Source organism: Rhodamnia argentea, chromosome 1, assembly GCF_020921035.1.
Source record: "Rhodamnia argentea isolate NSW1041297 chromosome 1, ASM2092103v1, whole genome shotgun sequence".
In the NCBI taxonomy this organism is placed as follows: domain Eukaryota; kingdom Viridiplantae; phylum Streptophyta; class Magnoliopsida; order Myrtales; family Myrtaceae; genus Rhodamnia; species Rhodamnia argentea.
The window spans coordinates 3,328,500-3,356,428 of record NC_063150.1 but is presented as its reverse complement, the minus strand read 5'-3'; the positions used below and the strand labels follow the sequence as shown (position 1 = coordinate 3,356,428).

General features: G+C 39.7%; 2 protein-coding genes and 1 pseudogene across 4 annotated transcripts; 2 read left to right on the top strand and 1 right to left on the bottom strand.

Moving 5' to 3' along the window:
* Positions 1–2: 2 nt before the first annotated feature.
* Positions 3–23,923, top strand: LOC115748743 (alpha-mannosidase I MNS4). 3 transcript variants are annotated; one of them, XM_048279585.1, is made up of 18 exons: positions 3–126; positions 14,110–14,329; positions 14,621–14,740; positions 14,836–14,928; positions 15,404–15,490; positions 16,662–16,752; positions 16,891–16,946; positions 17,352–17,424; positions 18,271–18,380; positions 19,233–19,283; positions 19,748–19,836; positions 19,971–20,052; positions 20,140–20,253; positions 20,792–20,871; positions 21,525–21,660; positions 22,266–22,336; positions 22,439–22,682; positions 23,048–23,923. In XM_048279585.1, the coding sequence occupies exons 2-18, from the start codon at positions 14,114–14,116 to the stop codon at positions 23,438–23,440; spliced, it is 2,106 nt and encodes a 701-aa protein (XP_048135542.1). In that variant the 5' UTR covers positions 3–126; positions 14,110–14,113; the 3' UTR covers positions 23,441–23,923. The 3 variants fall into 3 exon arrangements, with proteins under 3 accessions (XP_048135542.1, XP_048135550.1, XP_030541218.2); XM_048279593.1 differs by lacking the exon at positions 3–126 and having other exon boundaries at positions 13,964–14,171; positions 14,202–14,329; XM_030685358.2 differs by lacking the exon at positions 3–126 and having other exon boundaries at positions 13,964–14,329.
* Positions 535–12,483, top strand: LOC115748752 (annotated as a pseudogene).
* A 762-nt stretch (positions 23,924–24,685) lies between the features above and the next one.
* LOC115748746 (auxin-induced protein 22B-like) lies at positions 24,686–27,031 on the bottom strand. Its single transcript, XM_030685363.2, has 4 exons — positions 26,542–27,031; positions 25,722–25,924; positions 25,216–25,315; positions 24,686–25,125 (listed from the first exon to the last, which is right to left on the bottom strand). The coding sequence occupies exons 1-4, from the start codon at positions 26,775–26,777 to the stop codon at positions 25,050–25,052; spliced, it is 615 nt and encodes a 204-aa protein (XP_030541223.1). The 5' UTR covers positions 26,778–27,031; the 3' UTR covers positions 24,686–25,049.
* Between the last annotated feature and the right edge of the window lie 898 nt (positions 27,032–27,929).

Genomic DNA, 27,929 nt, shown 5'->3' with positions numbered 1-27,929 from the left:
TTGTCTTCTTCGTCGCTCCTCGGGGTTTTAACTGAATCTCCTCTCCCCTCTCTCTCGCTCCCCACACCTCGAGGGCTGGCTATGGCCGCCTAGAGCGCTAGACCCCCAACACGCGGTGAACCGAACGCCGGTGCTTCTCCCTCCTCTCTTCTACATTCCGATAAATATAGAGAGAGAGAGCAATGAGACCACTGATGCTCCTCTTCTTTCTCCACTTGTTCATCTTCTCGGCGAGTTACAACACCTTGAGACCGTGCTCTCGCGGCGGATGGGGTCACTCCGGAGGAAGCTAAGCAGCTCCCGGACGAGGTAAATTTTGATTTTTGACCCTTCCCTTTTGTTGAGATTCACGTTTCAACCAAATCCCAATCAATTTGGTAAATTTTGGTTCGCCTTACAGTCTAAATTCGAGCACTTTCTGCTCGTGACCCCACTGAAGAGTCGTACTATTCAGTGGACGATCCCGAGTCTCGACCCCGTTCCTTCTGCTCCTTCCCAAAACCTCTCGTGCTCCCCTCACCGATCTCTACCGCCATGAGCTCCTCCCGATGCAAAAACTTCCACTGCCGCGCTGGCGACGATGAAAACGGCGACGACGAGCCCAATTGAGCCGTCGCTGCAGCCACCATAGCTCCTCCTAAACCTAAGAAACGCCAAGCACCGAAGCTTCTCAGCTTCGCGGACGACGACGAAACCCAACCTCGCTCTCGCTCCAAACCCTCTTCTCGCCCTGGCAGACCTTTGACCTCCTCCTCTTCTTCTCACAAAATATCTTCCCTCAAGGACGGCCAATCGGCGTCCGCTCCTTTGCCTTCGAATGTCCTTTCCTCAGGCTGTCTCTTACACCAAAGAAGCCCTGCGCGAGCTCCAAAAAAACACGAGGACCCTTGCTTCATCGAGCAGCTCTCGCTATGCTGTGACATCGGAGTCCAAGCCTGACCCTAAACCTGAAACCGTCATTGTTTTGAAGGGTCTCGTAAAACCCAGTGCCATAGTCGAACAAATATTGAAGCAAGTGGATAAATTGAGCTCTGATGAGGAAGAGGGTGAAAAGGGAAACGCGTCGGACAAGAAAAGGGAAGGTTTGTATAGAGATGATGCAGAGAGATGGTTGGCTGCGATTGGAATCGTGAAGGGGGAGGATTCGTGTGGGTTGTTTCCCGATCAGGCGATGATAAATGCTATAAGGGCGAAGAGAGAATGGCTGAGGAAATCACGGCCAGCTGCGCCGGACTATATTTCGCTGGATGGAGGGAGTAATCACGGCGTGGCCGAGGGATTGAGTGATGAGCAGCCAGAGTTTGAGGGGCGGATTGCCATGTTCGGAGAGAAGATCGAGGGTGGAAAGACGGGTGTTTTCGAGAGTTTCGACGATAGGGCGGTGGATGTGCCGTTGAGAAAAGAGACCAAGCTTTGAGGACAATGAAGATGAAGAGGAAAAGATATGGGAAGAGGAGCAGTTTAGGAAGGGATTAGGGAAGAGAATGGATGATGGATCTACGAGGGGAGTAAATATTACCTGGTAACATTAGTACTGCTCTTGTGGTGCATTATGTGCAGCAGCCCCAGAAGTATGCATATACAGCTCTTGCAGCGGGTTATGGTCCTGCACCGAGCATTAGGGCAGCTGCCCCTCCTCCTCCAAGCATAGGAGGGGCAATGGTTTCTGGGCAGGGGTTGGAGGTTATGTCGATTCCGCAGCAGGCTGAACTTGCTATGAAGGCTTTGTGCGAAAATGCAAGGAGGCTGGAGGTAATCTTTTTTTTTTTTTTTTTTTTTCAGCACTGTGATTTTACTACTTGCTATGTGAATAGTTAGCGTTATCTTTGCATAATTGCTTTTGTAGGATGAAGTGGAAACGGAATTTTAGTACAGTGTGGTCTTAGAGAGTTGTGACTATTGATTAGTTATCTTGACCTGGGTCTTTGTAGAAAGATATATGTTTACCTTGAGTGGATTGCTACTATCTTTTGCTTGCTGAATGGGTTTGCAAATGTTTGGAACCCGTCTCTGTCTTTTCTAGATTCATCAGTATGAAGGTTCCCTTTTCTTCCAATAATGTTAAACCAGGCTTTGGTCCCCTTCTTCTCAATAGAGGCAATCCATTATTTAGCCTGATGTACGAAGAAATACGTCTCTCCTTGAAGTTGTAGGATCTAAATATGTATATAATGCTTTTGCTTTCTGTCAGGAATCACATAGCAAAACCATGTCATCTTTGGTAAGGACTGGTGAGAATTTGTCTTCCTCATTGTTGAATATCACTGCACTTGAGAAGTCTCTATCTGCTGCCGGTGAGAAGTACATCTTTATGCAAAAGGTTCGTGACTATATTTCTGTTATATGTAAGTTCTTGGGCTTTTTTCCAAACTAGGTGAAAAAAAAAGTAATTACCAAATTATGTGTGAAATTTTTTTATTTACCAAATTGGGTGCCACTCGAGAGTCTTACTGCTGAGCGGGAGCTAATTCGGCGGTCATCTTGCCGTGGGGACCATCGTGAGGCTCGCTCGATAGCGACCGCCGGGCCACAATTGGTTAATTTTTTTTTTTTAATTTCATATGTTTTTTATGTTTTTATATAAAGTTTATTTTATTTATAATTTTGTTCTTTTGAAGTTCATTTTTATAATATAATTATAACATTATAATAAATTCACATATGTAATGTAGACATCGAACGTAAGAACTCAAGAAATATCGCGCAATTGAGATATTGTAATATTATAAAAAAATCACACATCTAATATAAAAATCATGAAAAAATGAACTTAATAAGTATGATTGCTGAACGATATTATAACATTACAAAAGTTTCATCAAACTATTATACATAATTGAAATAACTGTGATCTACTCCCGAGCCGATCCGTGTGCACATGTTTACTTGTTGTGCCTTGATTTTCCACGGTTGGTGTAATGGTTACGTGAATCGCTATCGCTCGGGTTCTCCAGTCCATATCATTACGTATCCGAGATGTACGAGGCCTTCCTTTCTTCCTAATACGGCTCGGGTCCAGCACTAATGACAACTCAATAGGTTCATCCCAATAATCATGATGCTTTAACGGATGAAACATGTACCGATAGCATTGAAGGGTTTTGCCCAACGTATAACATTCATTTACGTATCTATTGTAATCAATTGCATGTACTTGACATACTGCAATTACGTGGGAATAAGGAATTTTCAGCTATTCAAATTTCCCACATGTGCACGTTCGCATGTTTAGGTGCATTACGTATTTGTTGCCCCTAAATCCTCCGGTTCTATCACGTCCAGTTTTTACTTCGTAAACCCCTCTTTTAGAGTTGAAACATCTTACTTGATACTTCTTTGCTTTTTCACTGTTTTTAGGGAGCGTTTCACCCGCAAGTTGTGTATATACCCATCCATTGGCTTTTTGCATCGTGTATATTGTTCTCGTCATGTCGAAATAGTAGGATAACCGGTAGAATATTTTCTTGACCATGGTTATTATTGGCGGACCACGAACGGATTTCAGCATCCCGTTGACCGATTCAATTAAATTTGTGTTCATCGATCCATGTCTCCTTCCTCTATCATAAGCTTTTGTCTATTTTTTTCTTGGAATCTAATCACACCATTTAGCTATGGGTGGATCGTATTCCCTAATTCGGCTCATGATGAAATCGAACTTCCGTCGTTGATTCGCATAAGTCGTATATTACAATAATAATTAGTACACTATAGTAAAATTTATGAATATGTATTTTCTTTGAATTTACGAATTTCAATGTTTACCAACCATCTTAACATGTTTTTTGTCATCGTCATTTTTGAAATATTTTTTGTAGTTGTTGGTAATGTGATGAATGCAATATCTATGGTGGGCATGTAGAGGGCGCCATTATGTTATTTTCATTGCTTGTTGAATCTCGAAATGCTTGTTTGATATTACACAAATATCATCTCTTTTGGTGACATATCTCCTCAACATATTCATAAACCACCTCCAATTGTCAACATTTTCCCGATTGACCACAGCAAATGCCAACGGAAAATTATGATTGTTACCATTAAGTGAAACCACATAAAGGAGCGTTTCTTGGTATTTTTCGTACAAAAAAATACCATCAATAAATATCACAGAATGACAACTTTTGAAACCTTCAATTGTCCGCTTGAAAGTCCAAAATCAATCCATGTAGCTTTGATCCTCGGTCATGTGATCCTCGATCGCGAAATGAGAACCTGGATTCTTTTTCTTAGTTGCGTTCATGTACTTCTTCAACCTTCCGTATGACTCATCCCATTCTCCAAATTTTTTAGCAATCGCCATTTGTTTTGCCTTCCAAGTTTTACGATAAGTAGGTTGGAAGTTCAACTTGTCTTGAATCTCCGCCATCATTGCCTTGATTTTGATATCCGGTTGGATGGAAGACATTTGTTATATAAAGTTGCATATGAACGTATGATTAAGGTGCGGATGATCTGCAGACGTTTGCAAATTACCGCATGTATGTGGACTCATTATATTTACTTATTTTTCAAAACATGTCATTTACTTTAGTAATCGCATGAAGCCTCTAACCGTACGGCACATTCGGATTATCACACTTGATCACGTATTCTTCCTTCTTTGTCGTATCATAGCAAAACTTATGATTTCTTCTCATTGAGTATTCTTTCGCGACCCATTGCACCGTATCTCGTGATGGAAATATCTACCTAACAGCAAATTCTTTTGATGGATCAAATACCGTACCGCTCGACTTGGCTCTTGTATCGTCTTGCATCATATCAAAGTCGATATCCGAATAAGACGGTGAATGTACCAATGATCGAATGAGATTAGTACAATGGGTGTTGTAGTAATCCATTATATTGTCACATCCGATAGCTTCTTCATCACTATCATCGGTGTCCATCGAATTATAATTTTTCCGCATCACTAACCTCATCATCATCATTATTGTCGTTATCATCGGACTTCACGTACCAATTATACACATCATCTTCTTCTTTACCAGCATTGAAACCTTCTCCCATATGGTAATCATTTATCATTTGGTGTTCAAATACAGTTACATAAAATACTACAAACCTCGTTCCACCAATCTGAAGTACAAATTGCTGGATCATCCGAACCGTATTATCATCACGCACCTTCATAATATCATATATGATAAAATCTTATGTTACATTTGGGTATCTGTCCTCAACAGGGGGCTCTGCCCTCACCGAGCGAGGGGCCCCTTGCTTTGCAAACTATGAGCAGGGGGCTTTGCCCTCAATTGTAGAGGAGGGGCCCTCGCTCGGCATTGTGATTGTCGAGTGGGGGGTCCCTTCTCTTGCGTACACCGCAAAAGCAACGTCTGCATAGCAAGGGGCCTTGCCCTTTGCAAGATGTAGACACTGCGAGGGCAGTGTCTACTATAACGCCCTGTGAAGGCTGCAGTGCATTCACGGGCGCTACAGAGAGCCCTTCGATTCTACTTTTTTAAGCAGAGCCGAAGGCTCTCCTCCCTCACTCCCTTAACCCTACTACTTTTGCTCTCCCTCGGCCACTCATTCCACCCTCGCGCTCTCCCTCTCCCTCGAACACTCATTAAAGTCACGAAATTTTTCCGATTCCTCACAATTCTGTTGATATGGCACAGATGACTCACATTCAATCGAGGCTTGAGGATGGTTCACTAGTTACTAGGTAGGTTCGACATAGATCACAGGCCGTATGGGACGCTAAGGTAACCGAGGAATTTGGTAGATGATCTGTCATTTGTAATGGCATTATGAAAATTGTCACTAACGGTTTATGTGACATTTCACGGATACTTGTGACTACAATCCTTAGATGTCAATGAGCGGCGCTATATGTAAGTGAACTTGATCCGCGCATAGTTCTTTATTTGCAAGATTCGGGATTTTGTGGTGTTTATAAGATGAGATTTGTCCAAATTGATTGGCATTTGATTACACGATTGGTCGAACGATGGAGGCCGGAGACCCACACCTTCCATATGTCGGAAGGTGAAGTTGGGATCACGTTACATGATATTGCAATGACCACAGGGCTTCCCATCAATGGACTTGTAGTTACCGGCCCTACCGATTGGAATTGGGGCGCTCTTTATGATGAACTGCTTGGTGCTCGCCTAGCTCAATTGCGTGGCATGTAGATAAATTTAAGATGATTGGGAGAAAACTTTCTATCATCTTCCGAAACATGCTGATAAATTCATAGCATAATGTATAGATACCCAAATGTAACATAAGGTTTTATCGTATATAATATTATGGAGGTGCGTGATGATGATACGATTCGAATGATTTAGCATTTTGCACTTCGGACTAGTAGAACGAGGTTTGTAATGTTTTATGTAACTGTAGTTGAACATCAAGTAATAAATGATTGCCATGCGGGAGAAGGTTCTAATGCTGGTAAGAAGAAGATGGTATGCATAATCGGTACGTAGAGTTTGATGATAACGATAATGATGATGATGATGAGATTAGTGATGCAGAATATGATAGTTTGATGAATACCGATGATAGTGATGAAGAAGCTATTAGATGTGACAATATGATGGGTTACTACAACATTCATTGTACTAATCCCATTTAGCCATTGGTACATTCACCGCCTTATTCGGATATCGACTTTGATATGATGCAAGACGATACAAGAGCCAAGTTGGGCGGTACGGCATTTGATTTATCAAAAAAATTTGTTATTGAACAAATATTTCCATCATGGGATGTGGTGCAGTTGATTGCGAAAGAGTATTTAATGAGAAGTCATAAGTTTTGCTATGATATGACAAAGAAAGGAGTATATGTGATCAATTGTGGTAATCCGAATGGATCGTGCGGTTGGAGGCTCCGAGGGATTACTAAAGTGAGTGGCATGTTTTGGAAAATAAGTAAGTATAATGGTCTATATACATACAGCAATCTGCAAATGTCTGCAGATCATCCGTACCTTAATCATACGTACATATGCAACTTTATACAACAAATGGTCTCGGTCCAATCAGATATCAAAATCAAGGTAATGATGGCAGGGATTCAAGACAAGCTGAACTTCCAACCTACTTACTGTAAAATCTGGAAAGTGAAACAAATGGTCATTGCCAAAGAATTTGGAGGATGGGATAAGTCATACGGTAGGTTGAGAAAGTACATTAACGTAATTGAGAAAGAGAATTCATGCTCTCATTTCGTGATCGAGGATCAGAGCCGCATGGTTTTCGATTGGATGTTTTGGACTTTCAAGCGGACGATTGAAGGTTTCAAAAGTTGACGTCATGTGATATTTATTGATGGTACTTTCTTGTACGGGAAATACTAGAGGAACGCTCCTTTGTGCGGCCTCACTTGATGGCAACAATCATAATTGCCCGTTGGCATTTGCTGTGGTCGATCGGGAAAATGTTGATAATTGGTGGTAATTTATGAATATGTTACGGAGATATGTCACCAGAAGAGATGATATTTGTGTAATATCAGACACATATTTCGGGATTCAACAAGTAATGGCGATAACACAATGGCGTCCTCCACATGTCCACCATAGATATTGCATTCATCACATTGTCAGAAACCACAAAAAATATTTCAAAAATGACAACGAGAAAAGACATGTTGAGATGGCAGGTAAATATTGAAATTCGTAAATTTCAAGAAAATACGTGTTCATAAATTTTACTATAGTGTACTAATTATTATTGTAATGTACCGCTTACGCGAATTAATGACGGAAGTTCGATTTCATCATGAGCCAAATTAGATAGTTCGATCCACCCACAGGTAAATGGTGTGATCAGATTCTAAGAGAGAAATGGACAAAAGCTTATGATGGAGGGAGGAGATATGGATCAATGAACACAAATTTAGTTAAATACGTCAACGGGATGCTGAAACCCGTTCGTGGTTTGCTAATAATAACCATGGTCGAAAAGATATTCTACCGCTTGTCCTATTATTCGACATGAGAAAAACGATGTATACGATGCAAAAGGCTAACGGATGGGTATATACGCAAGTTGCGAGTGAAACGCCTAAAAAAATAGTGAAAAAGTAAAGAAATATCAAGTGATGTTTCGACTCTGAAAGAGGGGTTTACGAAATGAAAACTGGACGTGATAGATCCAAAGGATCTAGGTGCAACAAACATAGAATGCACCTAGAAGTGCGAACGTGCACATGTGAAAAATTTGAATAGCTGAAAATTCCTTATTTTCATGTAATTGTAGTATGTCAAGAACATGCAATTGATTAGAATGGGTTTGTAAATGAATGCTATACGTTGGACAAAACCCTTTGGTGCTATCGGTACATGTTTCATCCGTTAAGGCATCATGATTACCGGGATGAACCTAATGAGTTGCCATTAGTGGAGAACCTAATCGTATAGGGTAGAGGAAGAAAGGAAGGCCTCATGCATCTTGGATACGTAATGAGATGGAGTGGAGAACCTCGAGCGGTAGAGATTCGCGTAATCATTGCACCAATTGTGGGAAATCGGGGCACAACAGGCAAACATGTAAACATAGATTGGCCCGAGAATATATCGCAGTTATGTCAATTATGTAGAATAGTTTGATGAAACTTTTGTAATGTTATAATATCGTTCAACAATCATATTTATTAAGTTCATTTTGTCATGATTTTTATATTAGATGTGTGATATTTTTGTAATATTACAATATCTTAATTGCGCGATATATCTTTAGTTCTTTTGTTCGATGTCTACATTACATATGTGAATTTATTATAATGTTATAATTATATATCTTAAATAATTAAATATTAATAATTATATTATAAAAATGAACTTCAAAAGAACAAAATTTTATATAAAAAAATAAAAAATACGTGAAATTAAAAAAAATTAATCGGTTGTGGCCCGAAAGCTCGGCACCTAGACCGCCGAGTGGGCCTCGCGATGGGCCCCTTGGCAATATAACTGCCGAGGGGGAGCTAATTCGGTAAATAAAAAAATTTCACTCCTGATTTGGTAATTACTTTTTTTTTTTAACCTAGTTTTGAAAAAAGCCCTAAGTTCTTGCAAGTATGGCTTGATTTTGTTTATCTTTAACCCATATACTCTTTACCATTGTTAATTTCCTTTGATCTATGGGAAAGGTTTCTTGCTTGTCTGTTCAGTTTTACACTCAGTACGGTAGCTAACCCAATGCTCTCCTTCTCTCTCTCTCTCTCTCTCTCTCTCTCTCTCTCACACACCCACACATAGACGCACACACCCCAAAAAAAAAAAAAAAATGCGCACCCTGATGGACACACCTTGCACCAGGATTCATAGATACGCCGACATTGATAAATGTTTTTAGAAATGGCATTCTGTTACAACTTTATGTGAGAAGTTAGGAAAAGGGTCAATTTGCTTAGGCATTATTTGGGAGGATGGGAAAGTGATGGATTGTGCTGCAAACTAGTAGATTCAATTACATCTCTTATACTGTAATGAAGTACATGGGCACAATAGTATGACTATTTTGCTTTTGCTTCCTATGAAAATGGGTTCTCTTGCTTGCAATAATGCGTTGCTTCATGAATGTATAGGCATAATGTGTTGCCCCAATTGATTACTTACCAAGAGCATATATCATTGCTTCACTCTTCTAGGATAAAGCTCCCTATATTGAGGAACTTGAGGAACAGATGCAGAAATTTAATGAAGAACGTGCTACAACTATATTGGAAAGAAGATTGGCTGATAATGATGATGAAATGGTTGAGATAGAAGTATCTGTTCATGCAGCCATGCTGGTATTCAGCAAAGGTGATAGCAGTGCTGCAACGAGTGGGGGCCCGGCCGGCGGCGCTGCAATCAGAGAACAAAATAATGTGCCAGTAAAGTTAGATGAGTTTGGTAGAGACATGAACTTGCAGAAACGAATGGATATGACATGGAGGGCTGAAGCCTGTCAACGGAGGAAAGCTCGATTTGATTCAAAGAGGACATCGTCAATGGTGTTGGAGACTCATCAGAAAAGAGAGGGAGAATCTAGCACTGATGAGAGCGATGGTGAGAGTTGAGCATACAAGTCAAACAGAGATAGCTTCAGACTGTTGATCAAATATTTGATGACACTGCTGAGGAATATGCCCAGCTCTTTGAAAACTGGAAAAGAGATTATTCTTCAAGCTACCGTGATGCCTACATGTCACTTACTGTTCCGAATGTCTTCTCTCCATATGTTCGGTTGGAACTTTTAAAGTGGGACCCATTACATGAGGATTTTGATTTCTTCGATATGAAATGGTAACGTATTTTTTTGCCTCTTGCTAATATTTGTAGTCATGTGGATGTGAGATCTCTGAATTGGCTTGGTTGATTAATCTGTCTCGTATTTCCTATGGGACTCGCACTTAATTATGTATTGACACTTCGTGGCAAACTCGTGCTGAAGCTTACTTCAACCTGTTCAGCCATTCATTGCTGTTTGATTATGGTCTGCCCCAAGATAAAAGTGAGTTCTCCCCTGATGACGCTGATTCTAATCTTGTCCCGGGATTGTTAGAGAAGGTTACACTTCCCATTTTGCATTATGAAATAGCCCGTTCCTGGGACATGCTTAGTACAAGAGAGACGAATCGTGCTGTCGTTGCCACAACTTCAGTCACAAATTATGTTCCAGCTACCAGTGAGGCTCTGGCTGAATTGTTAGTTGCTGTCCGTACTCGCTTGGCAGGTGCTGTGGCAAAACTTTACGTATGTGCGATTGAACGGTTTTTTTTGACATGCATGCATTGCAGATTTTATAAGTATGAATTCTTTTATGTCCTATCCACAGGTGCCAACTTGGAGCCCTCTAGTAATGAAGGCTGTGCCAGGTGCTGCACGGCTGGCAGCATACCGCTTTAGCGTGTCCGTCCGCATACTGCTTTAGCGTGTCCGTCCGCATACTGCTTTAGCGTGTCCGTCCGTCTGTTAAGAAATATATGCCTGTGGAAAGAAATCCTCGCATTACCAGTTCTGGAGAGGCTTGCACTTGATGAGCTTCTAGGTGGGAAAATCTTGCCTTATTTTCAGAGCATCAGATTAGATATTCATGATGCAGTGACGAGAACCGAAAGAATCATTACATCTTTATCTGGTGTTTGGGCTGGTCCAAGCGTGTCTGATGATTGCAGGTAATGAATAAATTCTTTGTGGGGGAACTATGACTAGCCTTAATCTGAGTTATTAATTTTGTATTGGCCAGTGGTGCATAATATTTGGAGTATAGCATTAAGTGATTCTTGTTAAGTTTATGTTAACTATTTGTTTTCTGGGTAACTGTGGTTGTACAAGTCGATTAAATTCATTGCTAAAGGCATTATTCATTTGCTCAAAGTACTTTGATCTTGACTCTCTTCTAGTTCTCGTCTCTTGTTGCTTGTAAGTACCCAGGGTTTCTCTTGCATTATGTGCTTAAAGGTGCATTGCAGTGTCAAATTTCTAGATGATCAGGGCAATTGAGTGATTTGATCTTTGACCATAAGAAAGACAAAAAAAAAAAAATGTGTGACATCCCACGATAATAAGGGTCTGGCTTTGGTTACGGGAACCATCTTCTTCCTGTAGTCAATTTTCCATTTTGTCCCCCGTTAGCTATGCTTTTGTAGGCTTTGCAGCTGATGTTGAACTGGGAAAGCCTGCTGTTTGTTTTTCTGAGGTTGGGTTTTGAGATGAGAGTAGTATGCACACGTCGAAGATATCCATAGTCTAGATAGAGTGGAGTGATCTCAAAAAGTTATCTATTTTCATATTTCCAACTTGACTTATATCTATATATTATATAATTTATATAGTTTTTCGAATAAAATCAAAGTAAATGTCTTTCTCATTTGCTGCCATTGAAAAACCGTTGGTCACCGCTCTGCACATTCCTAGAAATTTTTTCTTTGTTTCAGCTAAAGATTATAATCATCTGGTACACGTATGAATTTCAAACTTGTGTCCCCCACTATTTAATTATTGAGTCACACTGGTGCCTCCTCCTGTACGCTGGTGTTATGGACAGAAAGTAGAGTGCATGATAATACAAGAGAAACCTCAATCATTTGAAGAAAGAAATGATTGGCCAGTGTAAGTGTCTAGTCAGTCGCCTGTTTATATTGCAGTCCTTTCCTTTCTAGTAGTTTTGATCCTACGTAATCAGAATCTGAATCAGATTGGATTTACATGCTGATTTTCAACTAGATTATGATGTTTATACATCAAGGTAGAAAGGACTAGCAAGATCTATGATTGGTGAAGCGGGATATTCGAGTTTTATCGGTTCTTTCAAGGTTTATGTATCAAATGCTAATGCTGAGTTACATCGTGCAGTCCCAAGCTCCAGCCATTGGTCGACTATGTGCTTTCTCTGGGAAAGAATCTGCACAAAAAGCACATGTTTGGCGTGACCGGGGAGGCCCGCCGGATAAAGAAGATGCTGGTCGAGCTGAACGAGCACAGCAATGCTCGGGAAAATAGTCAGAACCTTCAATCTCGAGGAGGCACTGTGAGGCGCCAGCTTGCGCAGCTAGTTCTGAGTGGTGCGTCCCCGGGTTCAGAAATATGATGATAGAGCACTGCCAGCAGTTTGATATGGCCCTCCAACAGAACCGCAGACCAACCTCTACAAAAAGGATGGGGGCCATCTTGTTGCCATGATCACACAGGCGTATGGGCTCCCTACCTACGATTTTCCAAACCCATTCGAACTTCTGACCATCGGAAAGGAAATTTTTTGAGGGGTAAATCCTTATCCAACCGAGCTACCATCTCGGTGATGAGAAACACCGCGCCCGCTTACACAAGAGGCAACTTTTGTTTTTCCTGATCAAAAGAATATACTTATATGCAATCGAGCCACCGTGACGTCAAAAATAAGGATGAGATGTTCCGGAATTGGTAGAGCTCCGTTCATCTGACATTCTCATCTTGTTATTTGCCAATTTGTGACAAATAGCTTCTCATGTTTTGTCGCGCATTCAAGTGCATTTGCTTAAGAAGGATTCGGGAAATGTATACAAAAAATAATAATCTATATAACTTATGTTTAGCTATAAATTATTATCAATAATGGAAATTTTTTTTTATTAAATACGATGGTTTTGAAACCATTAAAAGGGAAGTCAATTTGTAATCTGACAAGTGTGATAGGATTCTTCTTCCCCACAAGCAAATTCCTTGGAAACTCTGTTTTTTCAGTCGTGGGATATGTTTATTAAAAGTCATACAACTTGTCATCAAAGTGCAATTGAGTCCTTTCATTAATTCTGTTCAATTTGATTAGTTAAAAAAAATTCTGATGTGGCTTTTTTTAATATATTCTCTCTTCTACGTGACGATGACGTGATTAATATCATGTCGTTTTGATCCAAATCTGTATGATTTTTATTTAAATTAATTTTAAAAGATAAGATTAAAAAATCAAAAGTAGAATCGGTAGCGATTATGGCAAGGGTCGGAGCTCTTGCCGCCGTTGCCCCATCACCATCAGGAAGGACCAACCATGGTGGGGAAATGGTCGGCGGGGGGTGCTGGCCCCGACCAAAGGATCACGACTCTTGCCTACCACAGGTGAGGGTCGACTGGCCCTCATTCAGATTTGGGTAAGGATCGCGGCCCTTTCCCAAATCGGGCAAAGGGTGCCCGGCCCTTGCTTAATCATATTAAAAATCGAATTGGACTAAAATGACGTCGTTTTAATCACGTAAGAGAGAAAAAAAAATATTAAAAAAAAACACTTTAGTATTTTTCGTTAGTCAAATTAGATAGAATTAACGGAAATGCTTGATTGTATTAATTTTAATTTTTTTTAGATTTTACTGTACTCTTTATAAATTTTAAAACTCAGTTGTAAAGTATTAAGTTTTAGAGTTATGGGTGCATTTGATTCAGCTTTTCGGAAGATTTAGGCCTCTAAAGCTACTTTGAGTCCAATTTTTCCAAGTGACTTGAGGCCAAATTCTAGCCTTCGGAATCCCTTGTTATCAACTCCTCTGCAATCACAATGCCAAGCCAAGTTATCAACGGAAGGTCGTCTTCTTCACCGCGCCTCTGGGTTTAACTCAATCTCCTCTCCTCGAGCACTGGCTATGGCCGGCTAGAGAGCTAGACCTCCTCCAACACGCGGTGAACCGAAGGCCGATGCTTCTCCCTCCTCTCTCCTATATTCCGCTAGATCCGAGCCACTCAACCATCAGAGAGAGAGAGAGAGAGAGAGAGAGAGAGAGCACAATGAGATCACTGATGCACCTCTTCTCTCTCTACTTGTTTATCTTCTCGGCGACTTACGACTCCTTCGTGCACCGAACGCTCGCCGATGGCGTCACTCCGGAGGAAGCTAAGCTGCTCCGCGACGAGGTAAATTTTGATTTGTTGGCCCTTCCTTTTATTGAGGTTAGCGGTTCAATCGAATCCAATCAGTCCGATAATCCTACGGCTGTTCGCCTTACAGTCTAATTTCAAGCATTTTCTGTTCGCGGCTCATTGAATTCGGGAGTGTTTGGTATTATCATGAAATTCCTGAAGTATTCTGCTGATGCTCTTGTATTTAAAAGAAAAAAAAAATAGTCTTTGTCCTCACTATTGACCGTCGGAAATGTCGCACTGTGCGATTTAGTGACTCTTGCATCTGCTGACTATAACACATAGGTTCGGGAAATGTTCTATCATGCCTTCGACGGCTACATGGAGCATGCCTTCCCCAGAGACGAGCTTAGACCTCTTTCGTGTCAAGGAGAAGATACAATTGGAAATTATGCCTTGACTCTGGTATTGTATGCATTGAATATTCCCAACTGGTGCTCATCTACCATCCTTCCTCGGTCTTACGAGATGTTACAATAACAATTGTTTGTTCATTTCAGATTGACTCCTTAGACACATTGGCTTTACTTGGCGACCGTGAACGTTTCACAACTTCTGTAGAATGGATTGGTAAAAATCTGCGATTTGATATTGTGAGTATTTCTTTGTCTTGGGATTGGTGTTTGGAGTCCATTATATTATGATGGGATTAGTTTTGGACGTTGGTATACTGTGACTTATTGCAGTACCATGTTAGTAGCTCTCATGGAATTGGTTATGATCTTCACTATTAGTCTTGCGGATATTAAAAGTTATATCTAGAACACTGTATAGATGCCTTGTTATCTCGGTAGGCAAGATGAGGGAGTCTAAAAAGGAGGATCGTGTCTTAGTGCAAGCACCATCATATCCCACTAATAGGGAGAATGTAGTACCATAGAGTTACATAGCTCTAGGATAGATGTATCTTGAGAAATTCCGTATCGTTGTGTTATTTACTGTACAAATATCTGTTTTCATTTAGGGAACTTTCTGGGCAGATTGACTTAAAGTGGGTTGGCATATTAGGTAATTTCATTAAGGTGAAAATTGACCCTGTCACTGGTGTCTCTTTTATCTTAATTGCAGAATAAAACAGTTTCTGTGTTTGAAACTACGATCAGGATCCTCGGAGGTTTGCTTTCTGCTCATCTGATTGCAAGTGATTATGCTACGGTATTATCTACGTTTGAAACCATTTCCTTTCCTTCTCAATACTTGCTTCTCAGTAAAAGAAGTTTTCTACGTATTCAAACTGTTGAGAGAGCTTTGGAGCTCTGTGATTTTGTATATATGTAGAATCATGAGGTTTGATTGTGATTGGTTGTACAAAGTATTCTCCACTGAACATATTTAGTAATCCTTTTTGATGATCAAATGTCTTTTCAAGATGTATAATATAAAGCATAACCTACCTAGAAAAATCTATGAGATTTGGGATCAAGACGACAATTGTCAGTCCTCTAATACACTTCTCCACAACTTTATTTCCAATTGATTGTCTGTGGACTTATCTTCTCCTAATTTTAAATTGATTAATTCTTAAGTGGAAATTCTACAGTTAGGCATAATGCCGGAAAGTCCTGTTATTTAGATGGGTTGTTTTGCATTATCTGTAGTTTGTTAACATCTATGCCACAATGTATAGAATGTACTTGTCAACTTGTTATGGACCTTGAGCATTTATAAATGTGTTCAATTGGTAATTCATTGAGCTTTAGTGACTTTGCTTTTTGAGTCTGTTATCTGTTCCTGTAGTCTGAAGTCAATTCACCGGCTGAAAATAACCACCCTGATGTGCAGATGATTTTACAGATAGTTATTGCCTTCATCGAGTTCAATAAGTATAAGCTAAAATCTACATGTTTTATAACCACTATCAAAGAATTCTGAGGAGCAGAAAAGCAGCTTGCTTTTCATGTAGCTTGGACTATGGGCCAATTGGTTCCAACAGCGCAACAACAAATAATGCTGTCCACTGAGAGTTTGCTTAAGCCATTTATGATGAAAGTACCAGTTGGTGGATGGATATAAACATGAAAACAACTGGTCACCAGAATCTTTCAATTACTTAAGCCTTGCTTTAAGATGTTGAGCTGATATACTTTGTGCTTGCAAGGTCATAGATAGTTGCTAATAGTGATGCCATGGTCTAGTTTCTTATTCACATGAAGTTTCTTAAAGAATGATTGTTAGTCCTATAATGAGGAGCATACCAATGTCATATACTACACGGAAGCTCTGACAGTATCCTCTGCCGCTGTGGGGATATTTTATTTCCCTGATTGATGCTATAGGATGTGACCCAAACTTTTTAATTGGGGTCTCACACGTATGTTGATCGTAGGGAATGAGAATCCCCTCATATGAAGATCAATTGCTGCACCTAGCTGAGGATCTTGCAAGGCGAATGTTGCCTGCATTTGACACTCCAACAGGTGTTTCAGTTGGATAAACTCTTTCCTCATGCAGCCTGATTTAGATACTAATTATTCTTGCCTGATCATTGACTGAACTTTGAAGCTATACTTTCTGATTTAGTATCTTATGGTGGTCTTATAACCTTCTTGTTGCAGGAATACCATTTGGGTCTGTCAACCTTATGCATGGTGTTGATGAACATGAAAGCAAGGCAAGTCTCTGTGCATCTTCTTCCAATTTGAGCTGAACTACTTGATGACACTGTATTCACTTCTGAAGTCGAAAAGTTGTTTTCTGTTGTGATGAAGGGTGGAATTTATCTGAATTGTCAACCTTATTCATTTTATGATGCACTTGGTTTTGACATATACGATTTGTCATTATTTTTTAACTCTTAACTGAGGCACGTTGTGACTGAAGTAGCTTTTGACTGATTTTTGAAAGAAGCCTGTTTTACTGATTGCTTCTTCAGCTGCTTAATGTTGTCAACTTTTGCTGTGTTTGTGTGTGTGTGTGCATGCATGTGTGGGTGGTTGGGTGGGTGAAAAGTCGTCCTATTTTCTCTATTGCATATTATCTGTCGGTGACACTTATACGTGCATAGCCTGTTAAGTAGGTCACTTCGACAGCTGGTGGTGGGACTTTGACCCTGGAATTTGGGGTACTAAGCCGCTTAACAAATGATCCCAGTAAGTACTATAGCAGTTTTTGGCATTATAATTTTTTTCTCATGCTGTTTCTGCGTAGAAACTATTATGTTATTAAAGTGTTCTTGAAAAGATAAACCCCACCGAACCATCATCACTTTTCTTGCCAGATGCAATTTCACTAAGAATGCAGTTATACGCAGGATTTTGACCAGTGCCTTGGAAACCAAGTTCAATTTTAACCACAAAGAGGAAAGGTATAGATTGATGTTGCATCTTGGCCTTCTGGGTGCTGCCTAAGCAAAGTCAACATAATTGGGCATCAACCATGCTGTTGAACATCAGTAGTAATCTGTCATTAATCTTAGTAAAAGTGGAGCTCTAAGTATCTTGCAAAAAATGGAGAATGAGACAAATTCTTCCGGTATACAGTTGATGTAAACATGGCATAATAGTGAGGCTATGGTTCATTGTAAAGCCATGGTATTTGCTGAATGTTTTCTGGTTTAGTGACCTCAGGTTTTCCCAGCGACCTTAGTTTACCCATCTTATTGCATGACATTCTTTTACTGTGTTATCATAAAACAGGGCCAAAGACAATGCATGCTGTGCTGATGTAGCAAAGAATGAATTCTTGAATGTGTGATAGAAATATATATGGCTGCACCGTAAAGAATCATTACAATTTCTGACTGAGACACCCTAAGTGAACAGCTTTATTTACCACCCTGTTCTAGCTGTTAATCGTCTTTTGTTTTACGCTATCCCTGTCCTTGATCTAGGTCTTTTATTTACCACTTTCTTGCAACTCCTCACTTCGTGTCTCGTGCTCATAATTATCTCCTCACTTCGTGTCTCATGCTCATAATTATCTGTCTGGAAGGGCAGTTTTTGAGGAAGTGACAAAGAATGCAGTCCGTGGGCTGTGGGCACGCCGGTCAAAGCTCAACCTAGTTGGTGCTCATATTAATGTATTCACTGGAGAATGGACGCAGAAGGTAATACTCATTGTTAGTTTATTATTTTACTATTGTTAAGTATATGTGATGTTTTGCATTTAGTAGCATTTCTAATTTTTACCCCTTTTGGCAAGGCCTAGATACGCATTATATTCTATAATGTGGAAGTGGTAAAAAGGTTCTCAAGGGTCAAAAGCTGTCAGCACTTGACATTGCTGTGATTTCTTGAAGGCTTCTCTGCTATTCTATGTGCTAACACAGAGGAGAAGCAGTTCATAAACATCTTCTATATTTTCAACACCCACTTGTCATGTTAGATTTTTTTTGGATATCTCTCTCCGTGATGATGATGCCGGTCGTTTATCTTTTGAATTTAGTTAAGATCTGACTGTGTCATGTACCATCTGTTAATTAGTACATTCAAATTCAGTTGTCTACTTGTTTGGACAACTATTTCCAGGCTAGCCGCTGAGAATAAATGCAATTGTGTAGTACACTACTATATTTTTCACATATTGGAAATTTTTTGGGATAAAAAAAACAATCTCTTGACTGCTTTGTGCTGCTAAAGCATGTGACCATTGGATTTTTTGTTTTTCTTCCCTTTTCTGTTATCTGCCTATTGAGGGTTCTGTTACGCAATGGATTTATGAACACAAATTGACATTATATGTTAATTTTTTTGTCTACTTCTGTCTTTACTGTGGTTTATGCACTTTGAATTGGTATAGAATTATCAAAGTGAGGCATGCTCGTCAATTGACTTGTAAAATGCACCTTATCCTTTTGTGCAAAAAGTTGAGATCCTGTGACACTGTTTTTCATTCGAGTTATTCCATGTTAATGTTTCTGTGGATGGTATCAGGGTTTTGTCTTTTTAATGCTTTGCAGGATGCTGGAATTGGGACAAGTATAGACTCTTTTTATGAGTATCTCCTGAAGGTTAGCATTTGGGTTTTCTTTTTCGTTTTTCCTAGTTGATATTGAGGTTATGTTATGATATAATTTGATTTGTGCTTGGCTAGTATTATTGGAGATCTATCTCATCTCCAGCAAATCCATGAAAGTACTTTTTCCCTGTTGGTGGCGTAAGGCTATTAAAATTAATGATCCCTTGCTTATAGCTGTTCTCTTAGTGACACTTCCTTTCCTCAAGTCCTGCAGCTGACACTTGCTTCTCGTTGAGAATGAACTCCTGGATCGATAAATCTAGAATTCCATGGCTGTTGTCTTGTTTAAACTACTGCTTGCAGTGGCTATCATAATTGCATGTTAGTATCATCAGGTCGGCATGTTTTTCCCTCTTCTAATAAATATAGACATGCATTGATGAAGAAATTAACTTACCTTTTCAACTGACAAGTCTTGATTCCTTGCTATTCTTCGGATTCTCATCTGGAATACAGGCTTATTTGTTGTTTGGCGAGGAAGAGTATTTATATATGTTCCAAGAAGCTTATGGCGCTGCCATGCACTATCTACACAACGATCCTTGGTAAAAGCTTGTGGCTATCATGTGCCACTATGTAAATATACGAACCTCTTACCTATTTTATAATTTGTTTGCTTGTTCTTTCCATGAAGTTTGGGGATGTTGCTTGGCTAATGTTTGTCCTGATTCTCTTGAAGGTATGTAGAGGTAAATATGGACTCTGCTGCCATTGTATGGCCTCTGTTCAACAGTTTGCAGGCATTCTGGCCTGGCCTTCAGGTGCTTATTTGTACCTTTATTGGTTAAAAAAACCAAAATTCTGATGTAGATATTCTGCCCTTGATAGCTTTTGCATGCTTTTGGAAGGTTTTGGCTGGGGACATTGACCCTGCCATTCGAACTCATGCGGCCTTCTTTAGTGTCTGGAAAAGATATGGTTTCACACCGGAGGGTTTCAACCTTGCAACACTGAATGTTCAGGTATGCCAAATAAAGTTAAATAGTATTACTTGAGACCAAAGTCCTATTTTACCTTTAATCTGAAAAGCTCATCACCACCTTAGTTCATTGTTGAATGTCAGCCAAAAATGGTGCTTGTGTTAAGTGTCATGTCCAACAGTGATGCTTTCTTGGAAGTAGACAGTATATGAAGCTCACCGATATTGATCTAGTCAGTATTCGAGTCTTTAGAACTGCTATTTGGCCTCCTTTATTCAGCAATCTAGTATTTAGCTCATTCATACGTGCCACACTGCAAAGGCAAGTTGGTTTAGAGTTCTTGGACCTCTCTTAATTTGCCCGGTGTCATATAACAAAACATTTTATGATATTCCCATTTGTGATTGTCCACCTCCATTTGGTTTATCTGAGGTAGATCATCTATTTGTATCTTAGTTTGTTTGTTGTATTTTGGCAGCTTATCATCTAATCTTCGTAACAGGGGAGCATAGCATGATACTCTTAACTTCTAAATTGCCTCCTATCCTAAAGTTGTCTATTCCTTCCTCCCCATTTTCAGCAAGGCCAGAAAAGTTACCCATTGCGTCCAGAGTTAATGGAAAGTACATATTGGCTCTTCAAAGCAACTACAGATCCAAGGTTAGCTAGAATTTGTTCATGATGGAGATTTTTTCCCGTAACTTATGTTATGGCATTTATACTTATGAGACCTTCACAATAAATTTTAGTTTATGTTGCTTGAAGTCTCTGTATTGAGTGATTTTACCTTACCAAAATCCAATTTTTAATAATTATTTTTCCCTGGAAGTGATGCATTTAATAAGATTTGTTGTTAGAAGCAAAAAGTTTGTTCTTGTTGTGTTTATTATTCATTTCTTAATGGAAGGGCAGAGTTTTGGTTCTGCAAACTCTGGCTCAATGTATGAAACTCTGTATGCTACTTTGGGTTGGTGAGGATTTGGGTACTTGTCTTAAGGTTTTAAAACAGGCAACTCTTCAGCACCCATCTATAATCCAATGCCAAAAACTGTTATGTGGGGGTGGGCATTTTTAATGCCTCCCAAACCTTTAATGACTCTGGATTTTGAGGAGATAATACCTGGAAGGAACCTATTGATGGAATAGGAATAGACTTACAGTGTTTTCGTGAGGTGCTAGGCTATAAAATGCTAATTCCAATTCATGAGGTGCTAGGCTATAAAGTGCTAATACCAACCTTCTTACTAGAAATAACGGCTGTTAATTTTGCTCTTCCTATTTAGCTAAATTGAGGCTCTAGTACTTCCTTGTAGATATCTTGATACTGGACGCGACATGGTTGCTAGCCTGCAGTATGGGGCCCGATGTCCTTGTGGCTATTGTCATATATCGGATGTAGAGTTTCATGAGCAAGAAGACCATATGGAGAGTTTTTTCCTGGCAGAAACAGTGAGGATTTGTTATCTGTGACTTCACTTTCCATTTGCTTTCCTCTTTCTTTAATGCATCTTTCTTTTTCCTTTGAAATGCACATGAAATTTGAGCTTAAATGTTTAAATCATGAGTTTTGGGAGTCTTATCCCATAAATCTGAATGAGTTCATTGCTGCAGCTTCATTCCTGCTTTTGCCATGCAGTTACTAATGGCATAGGGTGGAATTGAAGAGTGCTTGCAGGATGAGCAAAGGATAGTAAATGGAACGGCTTTCATTATACTAAAATTTGCTATGCGAACTCATTCTTGTAATGGAATATAATATAGCAGTACAAATCCATGTTGTATGTTTTGTGTTTTATCTATGAAAACATTACTTTTAGTATGCTGATGTCTTATTTTTTCCCCCAAAATATGTGTGCGCGCGTGTGTGCGCACACAAACACACACACACATATCACTTGGTGGGAAGCAACACATGTATTACGATTTTCACTTGTTAGGTAGTGATAGACATCCATGAGGTTGTGACATATATGTTTGTTTAAATGTGTGTCACATCTTAAATCTGCCTTCTGAACCATGCATTTTTTCTTACCTTTCAATTTCATATGAATCAGGTCAAATATTTATGGCTTCTGTTTGATTTGGCTGCTGGTCCGGATAACCTTGTTGAAAATGGTCCATACATGTAAGTCTGGTGGACAGACACTTCATTATTTTTAATTTGAAGAGCAGATTGTATATCGGTTGCCTCATTGCTTTAACAGCTTTATGATTATTCTCTTATTAGGTATGTTTTTAGCACTGAAGGCCACTTACTACCTGCAACCCCTCAAATATCTCTAGTGCGTGAGCACTGTTCATACTTGGGGGCTTACTGCAGGAGTGGGGATTCAAGACGGAAATCTTATACTTCTGATACCTCATTTGTTGAGCAGAAAAACAACTACACTAGAGAATTTGGGGGTCGGATGCAGACGTATCTCACCGCTGAGACATCTTATACTTCTGCACCATTCTCAGGTTTCATCAAGGTCAGTGCATATCCTTATTTGCTAATCCTTTTAAATGTGTTGACTTATTCTGCATTACAAATATTGCTCTTGTCAAGGATTTTGTTGTTTGCGTTTGAATTCTTATGGACCTTGGATGAGTCGTTGCAAATTTCTTAATGTGGAAGGATTGTGGTCTAGTCTTGTCCTTGATAATTTTGGATATCTGTTTGACCACTTAAAAAATGCTTCGGCAATGAATATTGATGAGATTGTGTGTTTGGAGCTTCTTCTTATTGAGGTTACTCTTTTACGATGCTAAAGAGGGAACAATCAAACAGGTGATTGTGGCATAAAAAGTCACGTAAAGCTGTAAACTTGCTAATCGAGTTAATTATGTCCTACAGGGGGTTTGTCCAGGACTAACCCATGGGCAGAAGTTTGGCATTTCGTATGTGAATCCTACTTACACCCATGGTGATAACAGTGACTACAAAGACCGAGACCGAGGAGAACATAGTGTGCAAGAGAGACAATCGATAGTCATTGGTGGTGATCAGGATGATGGAAAACAATCTGACGACAGCGAGTACAATGAAGACATTCGGGAATCTGGGGACAGTGGATCACAAAGTGTAAAAGATCCTGCGTTCCAGAGCCATTCAGTGGTCATAGTTTCTAATGATGATGGTGGAAATAGACAAACTGATGACAGCAATTCCAATCACGATGACACTGAATCAGACGATAAAAGCTCAGAAAGTCAATTCCCTCAAAGATTAGGACAGTGTCCGAGTTGATACAATCTTGCAGTTGCCAGAAACAAAGCAGACGTTGGGTAACCACAGTTTGGATGTTAGCTTACCTCCCAATGCACTGGCATAGGAACATGCGCAGCTAGATGGTACTATACTGGAGGTCTTGATGAATTTTTGGCTTGGTATGGTCCATGAATTAGGAGGCTAGCACGACTTGGCCTTTATGCAATCGCCTGCTGATGGGGAATGGATCCTTGATTGTGGGTTACGCATGGTAAATGTGGAGATATTGGATGAGTCATGGTTTTCACTGGTCAATTAGAGTCCCTGCACTTCACGGTCACAGGATACAGATTTACTTGTTGGTAAATTGGATCAGTCATCCATAAATTGTCGTTATTTTATCGGAAATGTGATACACTAGCTGAGCAGAGATGGCACTTGATAAAATGATTTGGTACACTTCTAGAGGAACTCCTCAAAAGATTGTTTCTGGTATTTAAACTGTATAAAGCGAAGCATTGGTCCTCGAACAATTGAATTCTTGTTAGGTTGAAGCTTAGATTTTTTTTCTTTGGGAAATTTCGACAGAGTAAGTCGGCACTATTCTGAACTTGAGTCTAGCTTGAGTTCTGTACTACCTCAGTATGCCTCTTAAACCGGAGTTTGATCTTGTCGTTTCATAATAGGAAGAAATTTTTCAATGTCTATCCATATCGAGTTCTGCTTTTGAAACTGTCACAATGCCGCAATCCGATTGCCGAAAGCTGTTCAAATACAACAATTGAAAAAAAGAAGGTAATCATTCTATAAAACAAGCAGTGGATTCAGGTTCATACTATAGCATGAGGGGCCAGTGCTATTAGCTTTTTTAATAGAGAATTCTTTACCAGAGCTCTTGTGAGGTCCAGATGCCGACACCAATGATATTAGACTAGCACTTACTGGGTTTTGAAGAACCTGGTGAAGAACCAGTAAGATAGCTAAAGATAGACAAGAATTCACAAGATACACTTGGAATATGAGATATGGTTAGGCCGCATGTTAGCTGAAGATCCAGGTTGAAAGCATTCACTCCACGATGTATTACACTGTCTTTGCTTTTGTAATTTGGTTGTGTGTGTGTGTGTGTGTATGAAGCCACCAGTCAACTAACTGAGATTGCAAAGGGGAACTTAGTGCCAATTGCTGAACAATGTACTCATGTTTGTACTAGACAATGCAAATGTCGATTTTTTATTTTTATTTTTCTATATGTAGAATGTTGAATTGACAAGACTCGATCACAATCAAAACCCAATGGAGAGAGCAAACCTTAGATGAAAATGCCAATATATTTTCACCCATTTCCCTTCTACAGTACTTTTACATGTAAAGCAGTATCTATCTGTGCGCCGTCTTTCGGAAAGAAAGATCACTAAGAAAAGAACACATCAGGCAGATGCCCAAACCAACAAAAGAGCTGCTGCCAAAATTTTCAGAAGCAAACTGAAAAAAGTAATAACTTTCTCTTCGTGACTATAGTCCTCCCAAACATCAACTAGTCTCCATAATGGAGACCTGCATCAAGATTGAAATTTCTCCAAGAACCCGAGCTGAAAATCTCTTTTTGTCTGAGGCAAATTGATCTTTCTTTACCATTAGGGTTTTCTCAAACACCATAACCCAAGCCCCTAGCTTCTGATTCTTTCATTATTCTCAGCCTCTTGCAGGACAACATGAACATTCTGCAATGGTAATTGTTTTTGACATGAGCTTATGGAAAGACAAAGGAGTAGTTAGTGCTCATAGAGGGAGAGAGAGAGAGAGAGACTTACTCCCATGGAACATCTCCAACCAACATCCAGTCACCATCTTTGTCTTCATAGGTAGGCGCATATTCAGATCCTTTGTAGCCTTCTCTTTCAGAATAGTCACCTGAAAAAAGCAACCCCCACAAGACAGAGTCAGATCTCCAACTGATCAACAACCTTAGCACTCCTTAGATCATGAGACTGAATAGATCCTTCTTCTATATATCCAACGGCTCGGATGGACCAGCTCAATCCATATGGGCATATGGTCTAGGATTGAATTCAAACAATTTAGACGATGACTGGTGTTTGTAAAATGGATTTTTTTCGGGTCTAGGCACAAAGGTCATAAAATATCCACAAGCAGTTGATGCAACAACATCGGCAAAGGTTCTGATCAAATAACTACAATTTTAACTATTCCAAAAGATATGACAATCAGAAAGCTATATCTTAATGCTAGATCTTTTCCAAAAGACCAAGAAATGTAAATCATGTAAATGCAAAATAATGTGAATGGTTGGCCTTACCTATGGTGAGTTTGAACATGTTCTCCAAAGCCTTTAGGAGCTCTGGATAACCACCATAAACCTTGAGATCGATCTTTCTGAGGTAAGGGGCTCCATCAACACTTACTTTCAAGTAAATACCAGAGCCCTCTGCTTCTGCCTTCTTCGGCTGAAGCGTACTCTTTCGGTAGGATCGGATAGGGGGCCATCCCACTATCTGTGCTCTGCAACACATTGTACACCCCACAATTAAGTTCATGAGCATCTAGACTCATAAAGAGTAGGGTGTATTCTGCTATGTATGACACAAGCAATCCATAACCCACCGAAATTTATTTTTTTTCCTTTATGACCCCTAATTTTCTTACTTTGTCTAATAGTTTTTTTTTTTTTTTTGTCAAATAAAGATTTGCATTCTCATTAAGTAGAAGTCTGAGTGGACATGATACATGCTTCAGAGCATAGCAATTCTAAAAGACAGGTAGGTGGATAAGCAACCCAGTTGCAAGGCAAAGTTTTGTTGCGGTGGGCTTTGACGACCCAATCCGCAACCTTATTACATTCTATCCCGCAATGGGCCATCTTCAAATTTCGGAATGAATGGAACAATACCAAAGTTATCAGCTAATCAATAAACTACATTGGAATGCGCAATAAACCAATGAAATTGTTACAAAAAGAATCCAATCAAAAGCTGATTCTGGGACTATTGACAAATCAACTATACCTATGATTAAATAGGAGCAATTGCAATTATCCCCAAGAGATAAATTAAACAGTTATCAGAAACTCTAACAGAGGAAAAAAATTTAGTGCAATTCATGAGTTATCCGTAGCTTACTTTGGGGCAGGAGCAGATTCATGGTCCTCATCATGGTGAGGAGCAACACAACTACCCTTTGAAGATCCGGACACATCACTTGACTCAGCAAATGGCCTCTTGCTGTTCCTTGATTTCTTGTGACGAGATTCATCTGTCCCTGGCAATCCCAATCTGAGCTCAGTCTCCTCCAGGTTGAGAAGATCCTTCTCAGACACTGCATCGCCAACCCCTCTCTCCATCTCTCCAAACTCCATCAAAGCTCAAAGCTTCAACAGCTCCTCCAAGATTTCCCACCCTGAAGAAACAAGACTCTTCTTGATGAAAAAGTTCCACACCCAGAGCACAACAAAGTCTCTCAAAAGTCAAGACCCAAAGAGAAAGGCGAGCAGAAGAGAAACTTGGGAGTTGGGCTCTTGCTCTTTATAGTGATGATGAAGGAAAAAAGCATAAAGACGCCTCCTTTTTCGCTAGACAAAGGTGAAACGCTGTAAAGCTTGGTTTGGTGTTGTCTAATGGCATGAATTAAGGACAAAGAAAAGGCAAAGCTGTCGGGTAGCAAAGGCAGCAGCTTTGGGGCAGGCTGCTCCCGCTTTGGGGGGACAAGAGTGGGACAAAAGCTCAGCCACTCGGTGGACGGGTTCCGAGATTCGGTTGGACGGTCAAGCCTGGGTTCCGGTGGGCCCTCCCGTGCGGAAGCGAAATCATGACCGTCGATTTTGATCATCCGCGTCAGCAAATATGAGGATGAAGATTAGCCAACACCAACCTTGTCTTCGACAAGATCGATTGTTGGTTGGATGTACAGAGTCATTTAGAGGAATATTAAAAAGGATTGGCCATTTTCACCTTCTATGTATTTAACACCCCCATTTCCATTTAATTGGGAAAGTTATCATAGAGCACCCTATGAAAATTTAAGTCGTGGACCTCTGATTTAAATATAGTAAAATATTTCCAAGTAACCTCTTTTTTTTTTTTCATCTAGCAAAAAATTATCATAAATCACCATATTGAAATTTTTAAAGAAGGATAAATTTGCCACATGTATATCAATTTAAAATATTTGATAGTTAAAAAATTAATTTATGATAAATTTATCATAAGTGTACTAGTTTGATGTCTTTCGTGATATTAACCTTGAGAAAAATTTGAAGATCCCTAATTAATTAAACCTAGCAAGAGGCTCCATAAGAAGGTCTCGTTAACTAGTGCCTCCGAGGCACCCTGTACCCGTACCTAATAGAGAAATATTGTCTTTTTCTAATGTACCGATTGCACATAACACGAGAAAGAGAGCATGTTAGAAAAAGATAATATTTCTTTAATTAGGTGGTTTTAACAAGTGTCCCAAGACAATTATTAACAAAATAATTAGAAGGAACATTAACTTGAAACACAGTGAATGT

Coding starts and splice junctions, on each gene's coding strand:
- LOC115748743 (XM_048279585.1), top strand. CDS start 14,114: ATGCTTCTCCCTCCTCTCTCCTATATTCCGCTAGATCCGAGCCACTCA. Junction 14,330..14,620: donor CTAAGCTGCTCCGCGACGAG/GTAAATTTTGAT, acceptor TATAACACATAG/GTTCGGGAAATGTTCTATCA. Junction 20,872..21,524: donor AAAGCAACTACAGATCCAAG/GTTAGCTAGAAT, acceptor ACTTCCTTGTAG/ATATCTTGATACTGGACGCG.
- LOC115748746 (XM_030685363.2), bottom strand. CDS start 26,777: ATGGAGTTTGGAGAGATGGAGAGAGGGGTTGGCGATGCAGTGTCTGAG. Junction 25,925..26,541: donor GAATCTGCTCCTGCCCCAAA/GTAAGCTACGGA, acceptor AATGTGTTGCAG/AGCACAGATAGTGGGATGGC. Junction 25,126..25,215: donor GTTGGAGATGTTCCATGGGA/GTAAGTCTCTCT, acceptor TTACCATTGCAG/AATGTTCATGTTGTCCTGCA.